Genomic DNA, 18883 nt, shown 5'->3' with positions numbered 1-18883 from the left:
AGCCCGATAGGTCACTGTTAGTTTAACAAGAAAGACGATTAAAAATTGTAGGGCTGGAGAGATAGTAGCTGGAGAGATAGTACAGCAAGTAGGTCACTTGCCTGGGTAAGGTGGCTTGTGGCTGACCCAGGTTCAATCTCCAGCATCCCCTATGGTTCCTCCAGGCTTTGTCAAGAGTGATTCCTGAGTAGAGTCAGGAACGTTGTCGGGTGTGGGCCCCCCAAAGAGAAATTGTATATATAAAAATATAAATGGTCTCTCATTCTTAACAAGGACCCTTAATAAACCTGAATTTGTTGAGAAACAAGTTGTCTGCTTATTTTGGGGCCACACCTGGCAGTGCTGGAGAGCAATCTCAAACCTTTTGCATGCAAAGCATGTTCCCAGCTCTGCTGTGAAATGTTTGCATGACCATTGCATAATGGTTAAATTAACTCAATGCTAAGTCAGGAAGCCCTTACTTCTTTATCATAGAGATTAGAATTAAAAAGTTCAGTAAATAAATATTAAGTTTTTATATAAAAAAAAGTGGCTTCAAATAAGGCTTAGGGGTATCCTTGTAGATCCCAATTCATTACTTTATCATATTCTTGGATTCTTTGTTTTATATGAGACAGTTTATTCTTCAGATAGTCACAGCGTTCTTTTTTTTCCAGAAATGTAGGATCCTGCAAAAGAAACATCAGTATTATTTCAACTTCTGGCTTCTTTATAGATATTATTCACTCAGAAAATGACCTTCACAGCGGACTTTCCTGTTGGCAATTTCAAAGCCTACCTTCTAAACATGGTCACAGGTAGGGCTCCCATCCTTGTTTTGTTTTATGGTGTAGGAATGTGGAACCCAGGTCTCATGCGTAAAAGGCACATGCTTTACTGCTCAGCCACATCTCTGACTACATTTCTTTGACTGGAATTTCCATTTTGGGGGTATTTTTGTTTGTTTATTTTGTTTTCAGGGCAACACCCAGGGGTGCTCAGGAAATAGTCCTGATTTTGCACTCAGGGATTACTCCTGGCTGGTTCAGGGGACCGTATGGGATGCCAGGGATTGAACTCAGGTTGACCCCCTACAAGACAAGTGCACTACTCTCTGTGTTATCACTCTAGTCCCATAAAATATATTTTTAAAAGGCAAGAAATAAGTATTGAAAGATTAATAAAAGCTCTCTCCAGCTTTAGTTGAGAGTATTTAGGGAAAGTTAGAAGCAGTCATCTGGCAGGAAAAGTGGGTGGAGAGTTCTATACCTGGACTCATTTCTCTGAGTGGCTAAAACATCAAGAGAATAAATTATTCAGGACAGAGATAAGAAGAGAAGCAGCAGACGCTTAAACAAAAATGAATTTATTAAGTGAGCGAATCGAAAAAGTCTCAGACATCACCACTATACGTTTAAGTAAAGAAGGAAATAGTTTACTCACATTCTTTTTTCTTTGAAACTCTTCATGAATTCTTGAAATTCTCTCATGTTCCTAAAAATAACAAACACTTGAATGAAAACATATGCATTTACTCAAATCCTATCTCTGAGTGTAACAATATGTTTTACTTAGGATTATCATGACACACACAAATGCAACACACAAGGCAAATACTGGAGGACTAACTCTGCCTGGCACGGGGACTCAGATGATAAAAGAAACAGTCCTTGCCTTCAAGAGACCAGAAACAAAACCCAAAGGCTGGCCTGCTTGCCAGTAGGATGCTCCTGAGAAGCTCATTATACTGACTTTTCATATCAGGAAAAAAGGAATTAACAGCTGTTTGTGACACTTAAAATATTTATTTATTTATTTATTTATTTATTTATTTTGGTTTTTGGGTCACACTGGCAACACTCAGGGGATACTCCTGACTCTATGCTCAGAAATTGCTCCTGGCAGGCTCAGGGGACCATATGGGATGCTGGGATTTGAACCACCAACCTTCTGGAGCAAGGCAAATGCCTTACCTCCATGCTATCTCTCCAGCCCCACTTGAAATAATTTTTATAAAGTGCCTGACACATAATAACAAGAACATTAGGTGTCACTAGATTTACAATCATCCTCTTCAGGAAGTTCTTGGGAAGTTCCCTTCCTTCCTTCCTTCCTTCCTTCCTTCCTTCCTTCCTTCCTTCCTTCCTTCCTTCCTTCCTTCCTCCCTCCCTCCCTCCCTCCCTCCCTCCCTCCCTCCCTCCCTCCCTCCCTCCCTCCCTCCCTCCCTCCCTCCCTCCCTCCCTCCCTCCCTCCTTTCTTTCTTTCTTTCTTTCTTTCTTTCTTTCTTTCTTTCTTTCTTTCTTTCTTTCTTTCTTTCTTTCTTTCTTTCGGGTCACATCCAGCAGCGCTCAGGAGTTACTCCTGGCTCTGCGCTCAGGAGTTACTCCTGGCTCTGCGCTCAGAAATCTTTCCTGGCAGGCACAAAGGACCATATGAGATGCTGGGATTCAAACTACCATCTCTCCTGGATTTGCTGCGTGCAAGGCAAACACCCTACTATTGTACTATCTCTCCAGCACTTCTCTCTCTCTTTTTTTCTTTTTTGATGCTGGTGATGGAACTCAAAGGCCTCACACTTATGAGGCAAGTGTTCTATTGCAGAAACATATCCTTGGCTCGAGAAGGTCTTTTACAATTCTTTATTAAGTGTTTTATTTTTGGCTACACTCTGTGCTGCTCAGGAGACCATATGTGGTGCAAGGATTGAGCCAGGGTTGGCCACATTGTACTATCTCTCTGCCACTAACTTTATTCTTATTTTTTGAGCCACATCCAGTAGTGCTCATGGGTTATACCTGGCAGGCTCAGGAATACCATATGGGATGCTGGAGATTGAACTTTGGGGTGTCCATGTGCAAGGCAAATGCCCTACCCATTGTGCTATCACTCCGGCCCTAACTTTATTCTTTGTTGTTGTTGTGTCACATCTGGCAACACTCAGGATTACTCTTGGCTCTGAGCTCAGAAATCACTCCTGGCAGGCTCAGGAAATAATATAGGATGCTAGGATTCGAACCACTGTCAGTCCTGGGTCAGCTGCTTGCAAGGCAAACGCCCTACTGCTGTGCTATCTCTCTGGATCCCTTAACTTTATTCTTTTAAAGAAAGAATAAAATTTGAGGGGCCAGAATGGTGGTGTAAGTGGTAGGGCGTTTGCCTTGCAAACTCTAACCTAGGACGAACCGCAGTTCGATCCCCCGGTGTCCCATATGGTTCCTCAAGCCAGGAGTGATTTCTGAGTGTATAGCCAGGAGTACCCCCTGAGCGTCACTGAGTGTGGCTCAAAAACAAAAACAAAAAAGTAAGAATAAAATTTGTCATAGACTTAACATACTTATTGGAAGTCTACCCCACAGAAAATAAATGCTAAGAGCAGAGCTCTCATTTACACATAGAAACTTATGTTTTTGAATTGCTAGAAAGAACCTAATAAAGAAAATATGTAATAATGTCTAAAAAAACTTCCTGTGACAGTATTTCATATCACTTATTTACATCATATCTCAATATATTTTAATTTGAAAATTAGTTTAGTTTAGATTTTGGGCCATGCTTGGTGGTGCTCAGGAATCACTCTTGGCAGGGGCACCATATGGGGTGCTGTGGATCTAACCTGCATTGCCCTTATGCAAGGCAATCAGCCTACCTGCTGTGTTCTCCAGCTCATTATAATTTTTTTTTTTTTGAGCCACAACCTGTGGTACACAGAGGTCACTCTTAGAAATATATTCAGGAATGATTCCTGGTGGACTCAGGGGTCCATATGGAATGCTAGGGATCAAACCAAGGTGGGCCATTTTCTTCTTTTTTTTTTTTTTTTTTGTTTTTTTTTGGGCCACACCCTGTGACGCTCAGGGGTTACTCCTGGCTATGCGCTCAGAAGTTGCTCCTGGCTTCTTGGGGGACCATATGGGACGCCGGGGGATCGAACTGCGGTCCGTCCTTGGCTAGCGCAGGCAAGGCAGGCACCTTACCTCCAGTGCCACCGCCCGGCCCCAAGGTGGGCCATTTTCAAGGCAAGCACTTAACTGTATTATCTCTCCAGCATCTTTTTTTTTTTCCCCACACCCAATGACACTCAGGGGTTACTCCTGGCTATGTGCTCAGAAATAGCTCCTGGCTTGGAGAACCATGTAGGATGCTGGGGGAATCAAACCCTGGTCTGTCCTGGGTCAGCTTCGTGCAAGGCAAATGCCCTACCACTGTGCCATCGCTCCAGCCCCATCTCTCCAGCATCTTAATTTTATTTTTAGTTTTTGGTTTGGGGCCACCCCTAGTTATACTTTGGACTTACTCTTGGCACTATACTCAGGGATCAAACCAGGTTGGCCACATGCCAAGACCAGCACCTCATCTGCTGTCCCCTTTCTGGCCCCTGAATTATGTTGGTGAGTTATCTTGGGTCTTCTCACAGGAATCTAGTGGTCACAGATGGTGGATTAAGATGGCACCCTGTATTTAATTTTATTTTTTGGTTTTTGGGTCATACCTGGCAGCGCTCAAGGGTTGGTTACTCCTGGCCCTATGCTCAGAAATCGCCCCGGCAAGCTCGGGGGACATATGGGACACTAGGATTTGAACCACTGTCCTTCTGCATGCAAGGCAAACAGCTATCTCTCCGGCCCCGGCAACCTGTGTCTTAACAAAGCCCAAGCACCTCCTCCCTTTGACCTGCAGGCTCTCCCTCGGAGGCAGCACTGACCTGGTGGTGCATGGAGCGGGGAGGCAGCCTGCTCATCACTGCGTCTAGCTCGTCCAGCTTCCGCAGCACAGCCTGCACCTCGGCAGACAGCTCTTTGTACTCCGAGAACTGGTCTTGGAACACGGCTTTATAGCGCTCCCGATCATCATCCGTCTGAATAACCGGGTATTTGCTGAAGTGGGGAGAAAATAAACTAGACTGTAACCTGCTCCATAAAATAAACCAAAGGGAAAATTAGCTTAGCTTACACCTCATGGGTCATACTGTACCCTTAATTCAACAAGTATGCAGGGGTTGGCGTGATAGCACAGGGATAAGGTGTTTGCCTTGCAGGCGGCCAACAGAGGACAGACCCTGGTTCGAATTCCAGCCTCCCATATGGTCCCCCCAGCCTGCCAGGAGCAAATTCTGAAAACAGAGCCAGGAGTGATCCCTGAGAGCTGCCAGGTATGACCCCAAAAATCCCCTAAAAAACAAGTATGCAACAGTACACACAGAAAATTAAAAAAAAAAAAAAATATATATATATATAAAGCTCTGGAGGCCTGGACACTCCTCCCAAATGATTCCTGGTCAATGGTGAGAGACTTAGGATGCTGGGATGAAAGTGGGATTTATCCCATGCACAGAATCTCCCTGTCCCACTGAACTGGCTCTCCAGTCCCACAGAAATTATTCTCTATGCAGTACTCAGGTGTGGAGAAAATGGGAAATGAAAGGCCCAGCGGCATGTCAGCATGGCCCAGGATAGGACAGAGCTACTCACGCCACGTAGTCTGGCAGTACCACAGGTTTTGGGATGTGGCCTGGAGGGATGTGTCCACTCAGCACTTCAGGCTTCATTTTTGGGGTTCTTAGCTCTTTGAAATTCACTTCGTGGTTCCTCTGTCTTTCACTACTCGCTGCTGTTTCATACTGCAGTTAGGGAGAAAAAGAGAATTTACTTATAAATTGAGACAGAATTAAAAAATAAAATAAATAGGGGTTGTAGTAACACTACAGAGGGTGGGGTCTTTGCCTTGCACATGGCTGACCTGGGTTCAATTCCCAGCACCCCATATGATCTCCTGAGCACCACCAGCAGTGGTTCCTGAGCACAGAGCTAGGAGTAACCTCTAAGTATCACCAGGTACAAACTAACTAAATAAACCTATACCAGTTTTACTCTTAGAAGACAATAGAGGAGAGGGACAGGACAAAAGGAAGGTAAGTACAAACAGCAATTAACATTGCACATCTGGGCTAGAAAGGGTGCAGGGATTAAGGTGACTGCCTACCACAGAGCTGACCAGAGTTAATTCCTAGCACCAAAGATGACCCTTTGGGAATGACTTCCAAGTATAGTGCCTGGATTAGCCCCAAAGCATTGCCAGGTAAGGCTCCTAAATTAAAAACAAAATAAAACATGGGCTGGAGCAATAGCACAGCAGTAAGAGCATTTGCCTTGCATGTGGCTGACCTGGGACTGACCCGGGTTCAATCCTCAGCATCCTATATGGTCCTCGGAGCCTGCCAGAAGCGATTTCTGAGCACAGAGCCAGGAGCAACCCCTGAGCAGCATTGGCTGTGCTCCCTCCCCCAAAATAGCACTAAAAAAAACCCAGTGCTTCAGAATTACCTCTGATAAAGCAACAAAGCAACTTGGATTCACCTGTCCAAGCAAAAGGGCATCTTCCTGAGAAATGGGGGTCTGCAAGCCATAAAACACTCTTTAGTCTTGTGATCAGAGCACAGGGGTTAAGGGACTTGCCTTGTATGCCACAAACCCCATTTAACTCCTAGTACTGCATGGTCCCCTGAGTACTTCTGGGATAGACCCCTGAGCACAGTCAGAAGTAACTGCTAAGCATCGCCATGTGTGGTTCCTGGAACAGAGTTCTATAATCTCAAGTATGTATATGTCAGAAGTAGGTAATAAAACATTGATGTAGAGTTTTTTGGGGGTGGGGGGTTTGGTCCATACTTGGTGGTATTCTGGTTCTGTGATCAGGAGTGACTCCTCCTGATACTGTGGGGATCCTGGGGACCAAACCAGAGTCATGCTGCTGCTGTAGCAACATGCAAAGTGAATCTGGACCAGATGGGGAGTCCTGAGTATGTTATTTATGATTTATCGTTTAGATAACTGAAAAATGAAAACATTCCAAGTAAATTCACGAAGAGACAGGACTAAACTATTGAATCAAAAAAACTTACCGTGGGCCTGGAGAGATAGCACAGCGGTGTTTGCCTTGCAAGCAGCCGATTCAGGACCAAAGGTGGTTGGTTCGAATCCCAGTGTCCCATATGGTCCCCTGTGCCTGCCAGGAGCTATTTCTGAGCAGACAGCCAGGAGTAACCCCTGAGCAGCGCCAGGTGTGGCCCAAAAACCAAAAAATAAAAAAAGAAAAAAAAAAAACTTTAAAAAAAAAAAAAAAAAAAAAAAAAAAAAAAAAAAAACTTACCGAACCAGAAAAAGAAAAAAAAAATATCACACCAGGAATGAAAGAATCTATGACCAGGAGTCACTCACTGAGTAGGTGAAAAAGGAAAACAAGTTACATTGTTTTCATGAATTGAAAAGGAGCGGAAGCAAATCCACAGGAAAGGCTGTGAAGATCTTGACTTGCTGAAGTGGCTCTTTAAAGTTATTTCCAAGTGGGACTACAAGAATCCTGGAAATGGTGGGTGTTGCTTTAATCACTCACCTCCTAGAGGCTGGTTTTGGTTTTTGGGCCATTCCCAGCAGTCCTCAAGGCTTACTCTCACAGGGCTGGAGAACCATATGGGATGCCAAGGACAGAAGCCAGGTTTGTCATGTGCAAGGCAAGTGATCTACACTACATGCTATACCATTTATTGTTCCTGCCTGAGGCATTTTTAGTTACAATTTATTTCCTCCAAAGGGGAAAGAAAAAAAGGAAAAATAAAAACAGAGGAGAAAGAAGCCTAGGATGGCTCAGTAGTCAAAGCAACTGCCTTGAAAGCATGAGGCCATGAGTTTAATACATGGTGCTGCCCACATGCTCTGAGGTTCTGCTCATTGGGATCCCTCTCAACAAAGGAAAGAAGTTGGGGGAAAGAAAGCCTTTGCTTTGAGTTAATATCTGGGTGTTATCATACAAGCATGTGTGAGCATTCCAACTAAAGTATCTGACCCCTGGTGAATAAATACCATTGCCATAATGAGTGTGAGCACCCCAACTAATCATGTATAATTCCTGGTCACTGAAACAACAGCTAAGAAAAGAGACAAAGGGAAAAGAAGATGAAGGAAAAGAAGAGGAAAAGGAGAAGCATAAGTATAAAGCATTAGAAGTTTTCTCCTAATCCCACCTTTGTACTTCAATATGGATCACATCTGTGAGCCTCATAAACAAAACTGCCCTCATTTTCCTGTCATTTAAAAGAAAAAGAAAATAGGGCCAGAGTGATACAACAACAGTAAGGTGTTTGCTTTGCAAGCGGCTGCCCAGGAGGGACCACAGTTAGATCCCCGGCGTGCCATATGGTCCCCGAGCCAGGAGCGATTCCTGAGCACATAGCCAGGAGTAACCCCCGAGCGTCACTGGGTGTGGTCCAAAACCAAAAAAATAGAAAAGAGGGGCCGGTGAGGTGGTGCTAGAGGTAAGGTATCTGCCTTGCAAGCGTTAGCCAAGGAAGGACTGCGGTTCGATCCCCTGGTGTCCCATATGGTCCCCCCAAGCTAGAGGCAATTTCTGAGCTCTTAGCCAGAGCATCAAATGGGTGTGGCCCAAAAAAACCAAAAAAAAAAAAAAAAAAAAAAGGAAAAGAAAAAGAAAAAAAATGGGCTAAAGAGGGGTTCAACTGAATGAACATGTGCTTTGCATGTGGGAAGCCCAGGTTCAATTTCTAGTACTGCAAGGATCCTGGAGCAGAGCTCCGAAACACAGCTGCGAACCTGGTGTCCACCAACCGTGCCACTATGACATCCCTGCCCACAGGAAGAGAGTCAATGAGATTAAATGCACCCTTTATATGCAGGATTGTGAGTTCCATCCCAGCAATGCACTGTCCCCTGAGCATGGCTGGATGAGAACTCTGGATGCTGTCAGGACTAATAGAAAAACAAAAACAGGGCCCGGAGAGATAGCACAGCGGCGTTTGCCTTGCAAGCAGCCGTTCCAGGACCAAAGGTGGTTGGTTCGAATCCCGGTGTCCCATATGGTCCCCCGTGCCTGCCAGGAGCTATTTCTGAGCAGACAGCCAGGAGTAACCCCTGAGCACTGCCAGGTGTGACCCAAAAACCAAAAAAAAAAAAAGAAAAACAAAACCAAAAACAAACAAACAAACAAAAACTCAGAAGAATGAAGAGGAAAGAACCCTGTGGCTGTGAAGATAGCTCAGCAAAAGAATACTTTGATGTTTTAAGTTTGATCCCCACCACCACAAGGTTCTGGAGTCCAGCTGGCAGTCATTCCCAGGCACCAGATCCTAGTGTGTACTGCAGGCTATGGCCCCAAACAAGAGGAAACAGCTAAGAGGAAGTGCTGTGGCAAAGATGCTACAGAAGCAGGTAGAAGGGAAATAGGAGTGGTGGGCCAGGGGGCCCTATTCTAGACAAAGCAAATAATGGAGACAATAGTTTGGGGCTGGGAAAAGACCACAGTGCCTTGAATTTCCATCAAGTTGGTGAGGTTGGTGGATCCAAAAGAGATTTCCATTTTGTACACAAAAAGCTTGGGTGCAGAAAAGTCTCTAGGTTGTCATAGCTATGAAGATGTGTTTGGACACAGGGAAACCTGGACACTAAATATGTATGTGGTTGTATATTCTGATGCGAGCTGAAGCCCAGGACCAAGCAAGCTGGAGGCTTGTGGTGGGCAGGAACATCACACACCCTCCCACTGAGCCTCTCTACAGGCCCAAGTGCCTATCTGGACTCTCTGAACTAAACCAAGTGTGGCCTGGGAGGGCCCCTACTTGTTTGAGAACAAAAGATAAAAGAGGATGAAAGCCTGGTTCTTTGCCTTGCCAGGCAACTTAGAAAATCCTTTGTTTCCCTATTTCCCTATTTCTGAGGCTGCCTTTGAGGTCCAGCTGAACATGAGCTCATTCTAAAAACAAGCTGCTTTTAACTCACCAGATAGCACGCACATGGGTGCAGGCTGCTTGCCAGCCCTCTGGGAAGGTTAGGGGAAGGAGAAGCTCACATGAGTGGTGAGGTGGAAGGGGAACTATCACGGCCAAACATAAGGCAGGTTGGGCCTTTTGTACCCTCAGCAGCCAGGATCACCTGGCTTTCAAAGGTGAGTAGATGGAATGGTCTGAGGTTTCTTTCTATTAGTACAGGTTAATTTTTATTTCTACTAATTTTTATAATCCAATCATCCCAAATAATTTTTTTTTCCTCTTTGGGTCACATCCAGTGGTGCTTAGGAGCTACTCCAGGGTTGGCAGCTGTGAACCTGGCCTTCAGGCAAAACATGTGCATAAAAACCCATGAAGCTCTCTCTCTCTTTTTTTTTTGGGTGGGGGAGCACACCTGGCGATGGTCAGGGGTTACTCCTGGCTCTGCACTCAGGAGTCACTCCTGGCAAGGTCAGGGGACCATATGGGATGCCAGGTAATAAACTCGGTTCAGCTAGTTCAGCTGTGTGCAAGGCAAAAGCCCTACCTGCTTGTTTTCTCTGTCCCCCAAACAAAATACAACAAAAAGAGGATAGAAGTTCTTCATGCACCAAAAAAGCAGTCTTAGAAATACACACTGCTGACTTCTTTTTTTGTTTGTTTTTTTGGGTCACACCGGTGATGCTCAGGGGTTACTCCTGGCTATGCGCTCAGAAATTCCTACTGGCTTGAGGAACCATATGTCCAGGACGCTGGGGGATTGAACCACGGTTCACCCTGGATCAGTCGTGTGCAAGGCGTGCAAGGCAAAAGCTCTGCTGCTGCACTATCACTCCAGCCCCCACACTGCTGACTTTTTTTTTTTTTTTTTTTTTTTGGGCCACACCCGGCGTTGCTCAGGGGTTACTCCTGGCTGTCTGCTCAGAAATAGCTCCTGGCAGGCACGGGGGACCATATGGGACACCGGGATTCGAACCAGCCACCTTTGGTCCTGGATCGGCTGCTTGCAAGGCAAACGCTGCTGTGCTATCTCTCCGGGCCCACTGCTGACTTCTTTAGCCTGTTTTCTTTTTACTTTTATTTCTTTTTTTTTCTTCTGGCTTTTGGGCCACACTTATTGGCCCTCAGGGTACTCCTGGCTATGCATTCAGAAATCGCTCCTGGCTTGGGGGACCATATAGGACGCCGGGGTTGGGGGTTGGAACTGTGGTCCGTCCTAGGCTAGCACGCACAAGGCAGATGCCTTGAGGCTGGCGCCATCACTTTTTTTTTTTTTCCGGTCACACCTGGCGGTGCTCTGGGGTTATTCCTGACTGTGCTCAGAAATTGCTCCTGCCAGGTATGGGGGACCACATGGGATGCCAGGATTCGAACCAACATAGGTCCCAGTCAGCAGCTTGCAAGGCAAACACCCTACCACTGTGCTATCTCTTTGGCCCTTACACATTTCTTAAACATCTCCCCTACCATTCCCTTCACATTTCTCTAAATTTCAATAAAAACTATTTTGCTACATACCCTGAGTTAAGGAGCATAGTACAGGAAGTAAGTCACCTACCGTGCATGTAGCTGCTTTTAATTCTTAGCACCACATATAGTCCCTTGAGCACTGTTAGGGGTCCCTCCTGAGCAGAGTCAACAGTCAATCTCCTTTACTCTATAGAACCCCACCTGGTGGTTGCCTTTGTTCTTTAGGGTAAAAATTCTCTTCACTTTTGGGTTTTCTCCATTTCTTTGCGATGGAGAATCCCAAATTCTCTTTAGAATTATCCACCTGGGGGCTGGAGATAGCAAAGTGATAGGACGTTTGTCTTGCATGCAGCCAACCCAGGGCGAATGGTAGTTCAAAACCTGGCATCCCATGGTCCCCCAGCCTGCCAGGAGCTATTTCTGAGCGCAGAGCTAGGAGTAACCCCTGAACAACACTGGGTGTGACTCAAAAATCAAAGAAAAAGAATTAGTGGGGCCGGAGAGGTGGCGCTAGAGGTAAGGTGTCTGCTTTGCAAGCGCTAGCCAAGGAAGGACCGTGCGTGGTTCAATCCCCCGGCGTCCCACATGGTCCCCCCAAGCCAGGGGCAATTTCTGAGCGCTTAGCTAGGAGTAACCCCTGAGCATCAAACAGGTGTGGCCCAAAAAACCAAAAACCAAACAAACAAACAAAAAGAAACAAAAAGGAATTAGTATCCTCCTTAAAAAAATAATTTTACTTAAAAGGGGGATCTAGGGAGATAATTCAAAGGGCTTGAGTATATGTTTTGTATGTGGGAAGTGCACCTGCCACCACATGATCCCCTGAGCACTGAGTTAGGAGTAATAACCCTGAGTACTGGTCAGAAGTAATCCAAAAATCAAAAATGAAAGTTCTGGAAAATTATCTTTATGTATTTTTATTTTGATTTGGTTTGGTTTTTAGGCTTCCCCAGCAGAGCTCAGAGCTTCTTCCATCTCTGTTCATTTGAATAAGCTTCCATCTAACAAAATTCAGAGTTGGAGTGGGGATGTTTAGTGGCAGAGACATGACTTGTATAGGACAAGTGCTGGGTGTGATCCTGCACACAGCCATGGATGAAATTTCAAGGAGTTAAATGCAACCTTGTCTAATTTGTTCCTTTTAGCATTAAAAAAGAGAAAAGTCCTCTTCTGAACTCAGTGTTTCACAGACAACCTATTTGGTATTGTACATAAATAAATGAGAGAAAAGAAACCAAGCTGGAAATAAAAATGTAAATTGAACTTTGTTCTTACCATTCTTCGTTTTGATGAAAATGATGGCTCACTTATCTGGAATGGAAACCGTTTAAATTAAAATCTTTTGATATGTGTATGAAACTATTGTGAATATTTTATCCATTTGCTTAATTTAAAGCCCAATCTCAATTTAATCTCAGGCCAATTTTCTACCTGCTAGATGCTCCTCATCTCTCTCTTTTTTGTTTTGTTTTTTTCGGGGTCACATCCAGTAGCGCTCAGGGGTTACTCCTGGCTCTAAGTTCAGAAATCGCTCCTGGCAGGCTTGGGGGAACCACATGAGATGCTGGGATTCAAACCACCGTCATTCTGCATGAAAGGCAAACACCCTAACTCCATGCTATCCCTCCGGCCACTCCTCATCTTTTTTGATCTTGTTTCCAGGGGAGTAGTGAACTAGACGAGGAGAAAAGTGTACCTGTGACCAATTCCTGTCAACTAGGCAGACCAGAGTTGGAAACAGATGTGGGTAGAGACTGTAAGGTGAACTGCTCTACATTATCTATAAATTTTACTAGAATTTAGTAGCTCCCACTGTTTTGCACAATAATGACTTGAAATGGCCACACTATAAAATTAATAGAACTAGAAGTAATCCGGCACCTGTTACTTAACAGAAAAAGCCATAGGCAAGTCCTTAATCTCGTAACATACAGGAAATTGCAACTACGTAAACAGGCACCAGTTCCAACAGCAGAAGTGATTCAAGTCTAATCAGTCATGGGCCGAAGTGGTACAATAGTAGGTAGGGCACTTGCTTGCATGAGGCAGACCTGTATGGTCCCCCAAGCTGGTCAGAAGTGACCCGTGAGCACCAGAGGGTGTGGCCCCAAAACAAACAAAAGACTAATTAGATGTCAGAGACATAGGCTAGTAGGTTAGATGTTTGTTTTGCAGGTTCGATCCCTGACATTCCACCACAGACAGGACTGATTTTTAGGCAAGAGTTAGGAGTAAACCCCTGAGCATCACTGAGTATGGCAAAACAAAACAAAACAAAACAAAAACAAAAACAAAAAAAACTAAAAAAAAAAAAAAACAAAAAACAGAAAAATATAAAAGACTAATCAGTTATTGTAAAATGTTTTATGGAAGAGGGTCAGAACAGTGGGTAGAGTGTTTGCCTTGCACACGGCAAATGGGTGATAAACTCTTGCACAACATATGGTCCTGTAATCCCTGTCAGGAGTAATTTCTGAGCACAGAACCAGGAGTAGTCTTGAGCACTCTGCCAGGTGTGGTCACTCCCCATAAAATACAGGCACTGGGGCCCGTAGAGATAGCACAGAGGTAGGGCTTTTGCCTTGCACACAGTTGATTGAGGATGTACGGTGGTTCGAATTCCAGCATCCCATATGGTCCCCCGTGTCTGCCAGAAGGGACTTCTGAGTGGAGTAGCCCCTGAGTACTGTCAGTATGACCCCCCAAAAAAGAACTCTGCTATTAAATATAAATAAAATCATAAGAGGGCCAGGGATCAGTCAGTGGTAGAGCATTTGCTTTACATATGAGTTCCTAGATTCAATTTCAGTCATTGGCAAAGAGGGGAGAAGGGGGAGGAAAGAAAGAAAATAATAAGGAAATATGTATGTAGTTCACTATCTGAGATTTACACTGATTAAAAATGAAACTTCTTGGGGCCAGAGAGATAGCACAGTGGTAGGGTATATGCCTTGCATGCGGCTGACCTGGGAAGGACCCAGTTCGACTCCAGAAATCCCACATGGTCCCTCAGATTGCCAGGGGCAATTTCTGGTGCAAAGCCAGGTGACCCCTGAGTGCTGCAGGGTGTGGCCCAAAAACCAATCAACCAATCAATCAATCAAGTTTAAAAAAAAATTGGGGCCGGAGAGATAGCATGGAGGTAAGGCGTTTGCCTTTCATGCAGGAGGTCATCGGTTCGAATCCCGGCGCCCCATATGGTCCCCTGTGCCTGCCAGGAGCAATTTCTGAGCCTGGAGCCAGGAATAACCCCTGAGTACTGCCAGGTGTGACCCAAAAACCAAAAAAAAAAAAAAAAATTTAAACTTCTGGGGCCTGGGCCTGGAGAGATAGCACAGCAGCGTTTGCCTTGCAAGCAGCTGCTCCAGGACCAAAGGTGGTTGGTTCGAATCCTGGTGTCCCATATGGTCCCCTGTACCTGCAAGGAGCTATTTCTGAGCAGATAGCCAGGAGTAACCCCTGAGCACCGCCGGGTGTGGCCCAAAAACCAAAAATCAAACAAACAAACAAACAAACAAACAAACTTCTGGGGCCTGAGAGATAGCAGAGAGTATTGTTTGCCTTGCATGCTTGGGGGACCATATGGGACACTGGGGGATCAAACCGTGGCCCATCCTAGGTTAGCGTATGCAAGGCAAACACCCTACTGCTTGTGCCACCACTCCGGCCCCTCATCTATGGGTTTTAAGAAAAATAACAGACATTATTGTAATAATGACCAGAGACAATAGAGATGAGGGCTAGAATAACTGGCTCACGATGAAGCTCACCACAGCGTGGTAAGTGCAGTTAGAGAAATAACTACACTAACAACTATCAATGACAATGCTAATAAGTGAGAGAAGTAGAATACCTCTCTGAATACAGGCAGAGGGTGGGGGAAGGGGAAAGGGAGATGAGGGAGGCATTGATGGTGGTAATGTTGCACTGGTGAAGGGGGCTTTTCTTTTTATGACTGAAACCCAACTACAATCATGTTTGTAATCCTGGTGCTTAAATAAAGATATTAGCCAAATATAAATATATATGTGTGTATATATTGATATATATAGATATACACACATATGCAAATTTATTACAAAAGAATAAAATGGGGCCTGGAGAGATAGCACAGTGGCGTTTGCCTTGCAAGCAGCTGATCCAGGACCAAAGGTGGTTGGTTCAAATCCCGGTGTCCCATATGGTCCCCCATGCCTGCCAGGAGCTATTTCTGAGCAGACAGCCAGGAGTAACCCCTGAGCACCACTGGGTGTGACCCAAAAACTAAAGAAAAAAAAAAAAAAGAATAAAATGATTCTGCCAAGATCCCAGAGCAAAGACCTGGACTAGCTCCCTCCCTTACCTCTAGCACCATTGGGTGCAGCCCACCAAAGGTAAACAAAAAAAGCAAAGAAATATATACATATATATGCACACACATATATGTATATGTGTATATGTATGTATATAAATATATATAAAGTTTTGGTTTTAAACTTGCATGTATAACAAAGGAAAAGCAATAGAAGAAAAGAAAAAGATGCCACATTCTTACCTCCTGCTGCTCAATGTATTCCCTGTGTCTCCGGGCAGCCTCATGCCTCCATAATTTGAGACAAACTAAAGCACTGATGAGATAAACAATCATGGTGACAAACAAAAAGATCATCGCTGCTATCTGTCCTCCTTCCACCCGGCAGAACACGGCATTCACCGGCGTGTTAAATAACGGATAGTAACAAAGTCCACCCCGGTTGGTATCATTCACATAGACTATGGCTGCAGCCATATACAAAATGAACAAGGCCACATTGATCCCAAATTCAGTGAGCGGCCACCAATTGGAGTCCAAAAGAATGGTCCGGTAATACATGGACATACCGAGAACCAGCACTATAATGGTGGTGATCCACGCTAAACCAGCAACCACGAGAACGAAAGGGGTTTTGGGGCCACTGTAGTAATAGCCGCCATACATGCTGCCCAGGCCACCGACACCACCCATGCCATAGGGCTGTGAATAGCCGAACAAGTTGTACCACTCGCTGTCCTTGTGAATGTAGGCAGTGACACAGGCAAAGACACCAGCCCCCAGGAGCAGCTCGGCTACACCCAGGATCCTCAGCAGGCCTGCCCAGGACTTCATGTAGGAATACTTGAGATTGTAGGCTTCTACCTTCTCGCTGTATGTGCGGGCAGTCTGTGTGTGTCGGCCTAGGGAGCCATAGGGATCAGGGTTGAACATGGCATCAGTCTCTTTGCGGGACTCCAGTGTTCCTCGGGACCCTCCGTGGGGATCTGTGCAGGAGCTGCGCGGGGACCGCTGGTCTGTTCTGGCAGGAGAGGCTGGAGGGGAACACTCTACTCCATTGGAGATGTATCTGATGTCCGACACTGGCTTATCCCATTCTGGGTCCTTTCTCTTCCCTCTGAAGAAGTTCTTCCAGGACTCGGGGACAAAGCGCCTCACGGGCTTGAGGTCTGGAGCGGTGGCTGGCTCCTCGTTGTCACATGAGTAGAAGTCTGGGCCAAAAGGTGGCTGTAAGGGGAGAGGAGGCGGAGGCAGTGGGTCAGCGCTCAGAGCCAGCTCACAGTCTCGGAGCGTCTGCAGGCTTCTCACAGAGCCGTCTCCGTAGGGCAATTCCTGTGGGACCTCATCGTAGTGCCTGTCCCAATTCCTCCACCTTCGGTCACTGGACGACATTTGTGAGTTTCACACCTGTAGCCAACAAAAAGTCATCACTTTGGTTACCTATCCTGTTTTTTGTTTGTTTGCTTGTATTTTGGACCACACCCAGCGTTGCTCACAGAGCTTACTCCTGACTGCACTCAAGATATCGCTCTTGGCAGATACTGGGTGACCATAAGGGGTGCTAGGTATTGAACCCAAGTCAGCTACATGCTAATAAGTGCCTTACCTACTGTACTACGGTTCAGGTCCCCAGTAACTTATTCTCTAAGTGACACTCATTTTATTCAGCTATGAGCAAATGATCATAACCAGGAAGACATATGATGATGGGCATCATAATAATAAAACTGATAAAGGTGTATTTTCAGCATATCTAATTGTTACACAGGGATCCAGTCAGTGGGCAGGGATAGAATTAATTTCCTGTGTAGTTTCTCCCTGTAGTTTCTCCTGCTCAGATGACCAGGGGGGTCAGACACATGTCTGGCAGTAGTGCTGGCCACTAAGCTATAGATGGTACATTAGATTGTGGTGCCCACACATGGGGCCATAGGTTCAGATTCAATTGGTCATGCTTCTTAAGAACAATCTAGATGTAAAGTTCACTAGGGCTGCTGTGGAACTGGCACATGTATTTGTAGGGCTCATGATTCCTGGCCCTGGTGCTTACATACCTATATTTTCCCTTTATTTGGTGGTGCTTGGGGGCTATTCCTGATGTGGTACCTGGGGCATAGTGTAGTTCTGGAGCCTGAATCTGGGTTTTCTGCTGCAAAAAACTGCTTCAGCCAATTATCTTCAAGACTTTCACACACCTATTTTAGCTGCAGTAATCCGTCAAGTTACACCATTTGGCTGTTTAGCTGAGGCACACCTGTCTATAGAATAACCAGAAACAACTTGTAGCACCACAGACAAATAATAGGGCTGCCAGGTACAAACAGTAAAGCCATTGGAACTGAGATCACTGTTTGCAGTGGTCTTGGGAAATTCTGTTCTTATGCTTACAAGGTCCCAGCTTCTTAAATTGTACCCAGGATGGGATAGTGTAACTGAATGTGGAGGTCATAAAATTCCTTTCAAAATAAATTTATGATTTTTAAAAATCTATTTATTTGTTGGTTTTGGGCCTACACCAGGTGACATTCAGATGCTGGGGGATTGAATCTAGGTCTGTCATGGGTTAGCCCCGTGCAAGGCAAACCCCTACATCTGCACCATCGCTCCAGCACCTATGCTTTTTCTTTTGATTTTGGGTCACACCAGCAGTGCTCAGGGGTTACTCCTGGCTCTACGCCCAGAAATCGCCCCTGGCCTTCTCAGGGACCATATGGGATGCCGGGATTTGAACCACCAATTTTCTGCATGCAAGGCATGCCCTACTTCCATGCCCTCACCTATGATTTTTTTTTTAACTTGATTGATTGACTGATTGATTTTTGGGCCACACCCAGCAGTGCTCAGGGGTTATTACTGGCTCTGAACTCAGAAATAGTCCCTGGCAGGCTGGGGGACCATATGGGATGCCAGAAACCAAACTGAGTCCCTCCCAGGTCGGCCATATGCAAGGCAATCATCCTACTGCTGTGCTATTTCTCCGGCCCCTAAATTTATGATTTTTATCTTATTTTATTTTTCTTTTTGGGCCACATCTAGCAGTGATCAGAAATTACTCCTGGCTCTTCAGAGAGGAATCACTCCTAGTGGGCTCAGGGGACCATATGGGATCGAACTTTGATTGACAGCATGAAAGGCAAATACCCTACCTACCATACTATCGATCCAGTCTCAGTCTGATTTTTTTGTTTTTTGTTTTGTTTTGTTTTGTTTTTTTTGGTTTTTGGGCCACACCTGGCATTGCTCAGGGGTTACTCCTGGCTGTCTGCTCAGAAAGAGCTCCTGGCAGGCACGGGAGACCATATGGGACACCGGGATTTGAACCAACCCCCTTTGGTCCTGGATCGGCTGCTTGCAAGGCAAACACCGCTGTG

The 18883-nt window shown here is 45.3% G+C and overlaps 1 protein-coding gene across 1 annotated transcript; it reads right to left on the bottom strand.

Annotated features, from left to right (window-relative positions):
• Positions 1–539: 539 nt before the first annotated feature.
• MARVELD2 (MARVEL domain containing 2) lies at positions 540–16916 on the bottom strand. The gene is made up of 6 exons (XM_049768787.1): positions 15756–16916; positions 12497–12532; positions 5448–5596; positions 4682–4853; positions 1423–1473; positions 540–668 (listed from the first exon to the last, which is right to left on the bottom strand). Exons 1-6 carry the CDS (start codon positions 16902–16904, stop codon positions 546–548), a joined length of 1680 nt encoding a protein of 559 aa, XP_049624744.1. The 5' UTR covers positions 16905–16916; the 3' UTR covers positions 540–545.
• Between the last annotated feature and the right edge of the window lie 1967 nt (positions 16917–18883).

The sequence above is a fragment of the Suncus etruscus genome, chromosome 2, assembly GCF_024139225.1.
Source record: "Suncus etruscus isolate mSunEtr1 chromosome 2, mSunEtr1.pri.cur, whole genome shotgun sequence".
NCBI lineage: Eukaryota > Metazoa > Chordata > Mammalia > Eulipotyphla > Soricidae > Suncus > Suncus etruscus.
This window is presented reverse-complemented; position numbering and strand designations above follow the sequence as displayed.

Coding starts and splice junctions, on each gene's coding strand:
- MARVELD2 (XM_049768787.1), bottom strand. CDS start 16,904: ATGTCGTCCAGTGACCGAAGGTGGAGGAATTGGGACAGGCACTACGAT. Junction 5,597..12,496: donor TTTCATCAAAACGAAGAATG/GTAAGAACAAAG, acceptor CCCTAACTGCAG/TATGAAACAGCAGCGAGTAG. Junction 4,854..5,447: donor GTACTGCCAGACTACGTGGC/GTGAGTAGCTCT, acceptor TCCCCACTTCAG/CAAATACCCGGTTATTCAGA.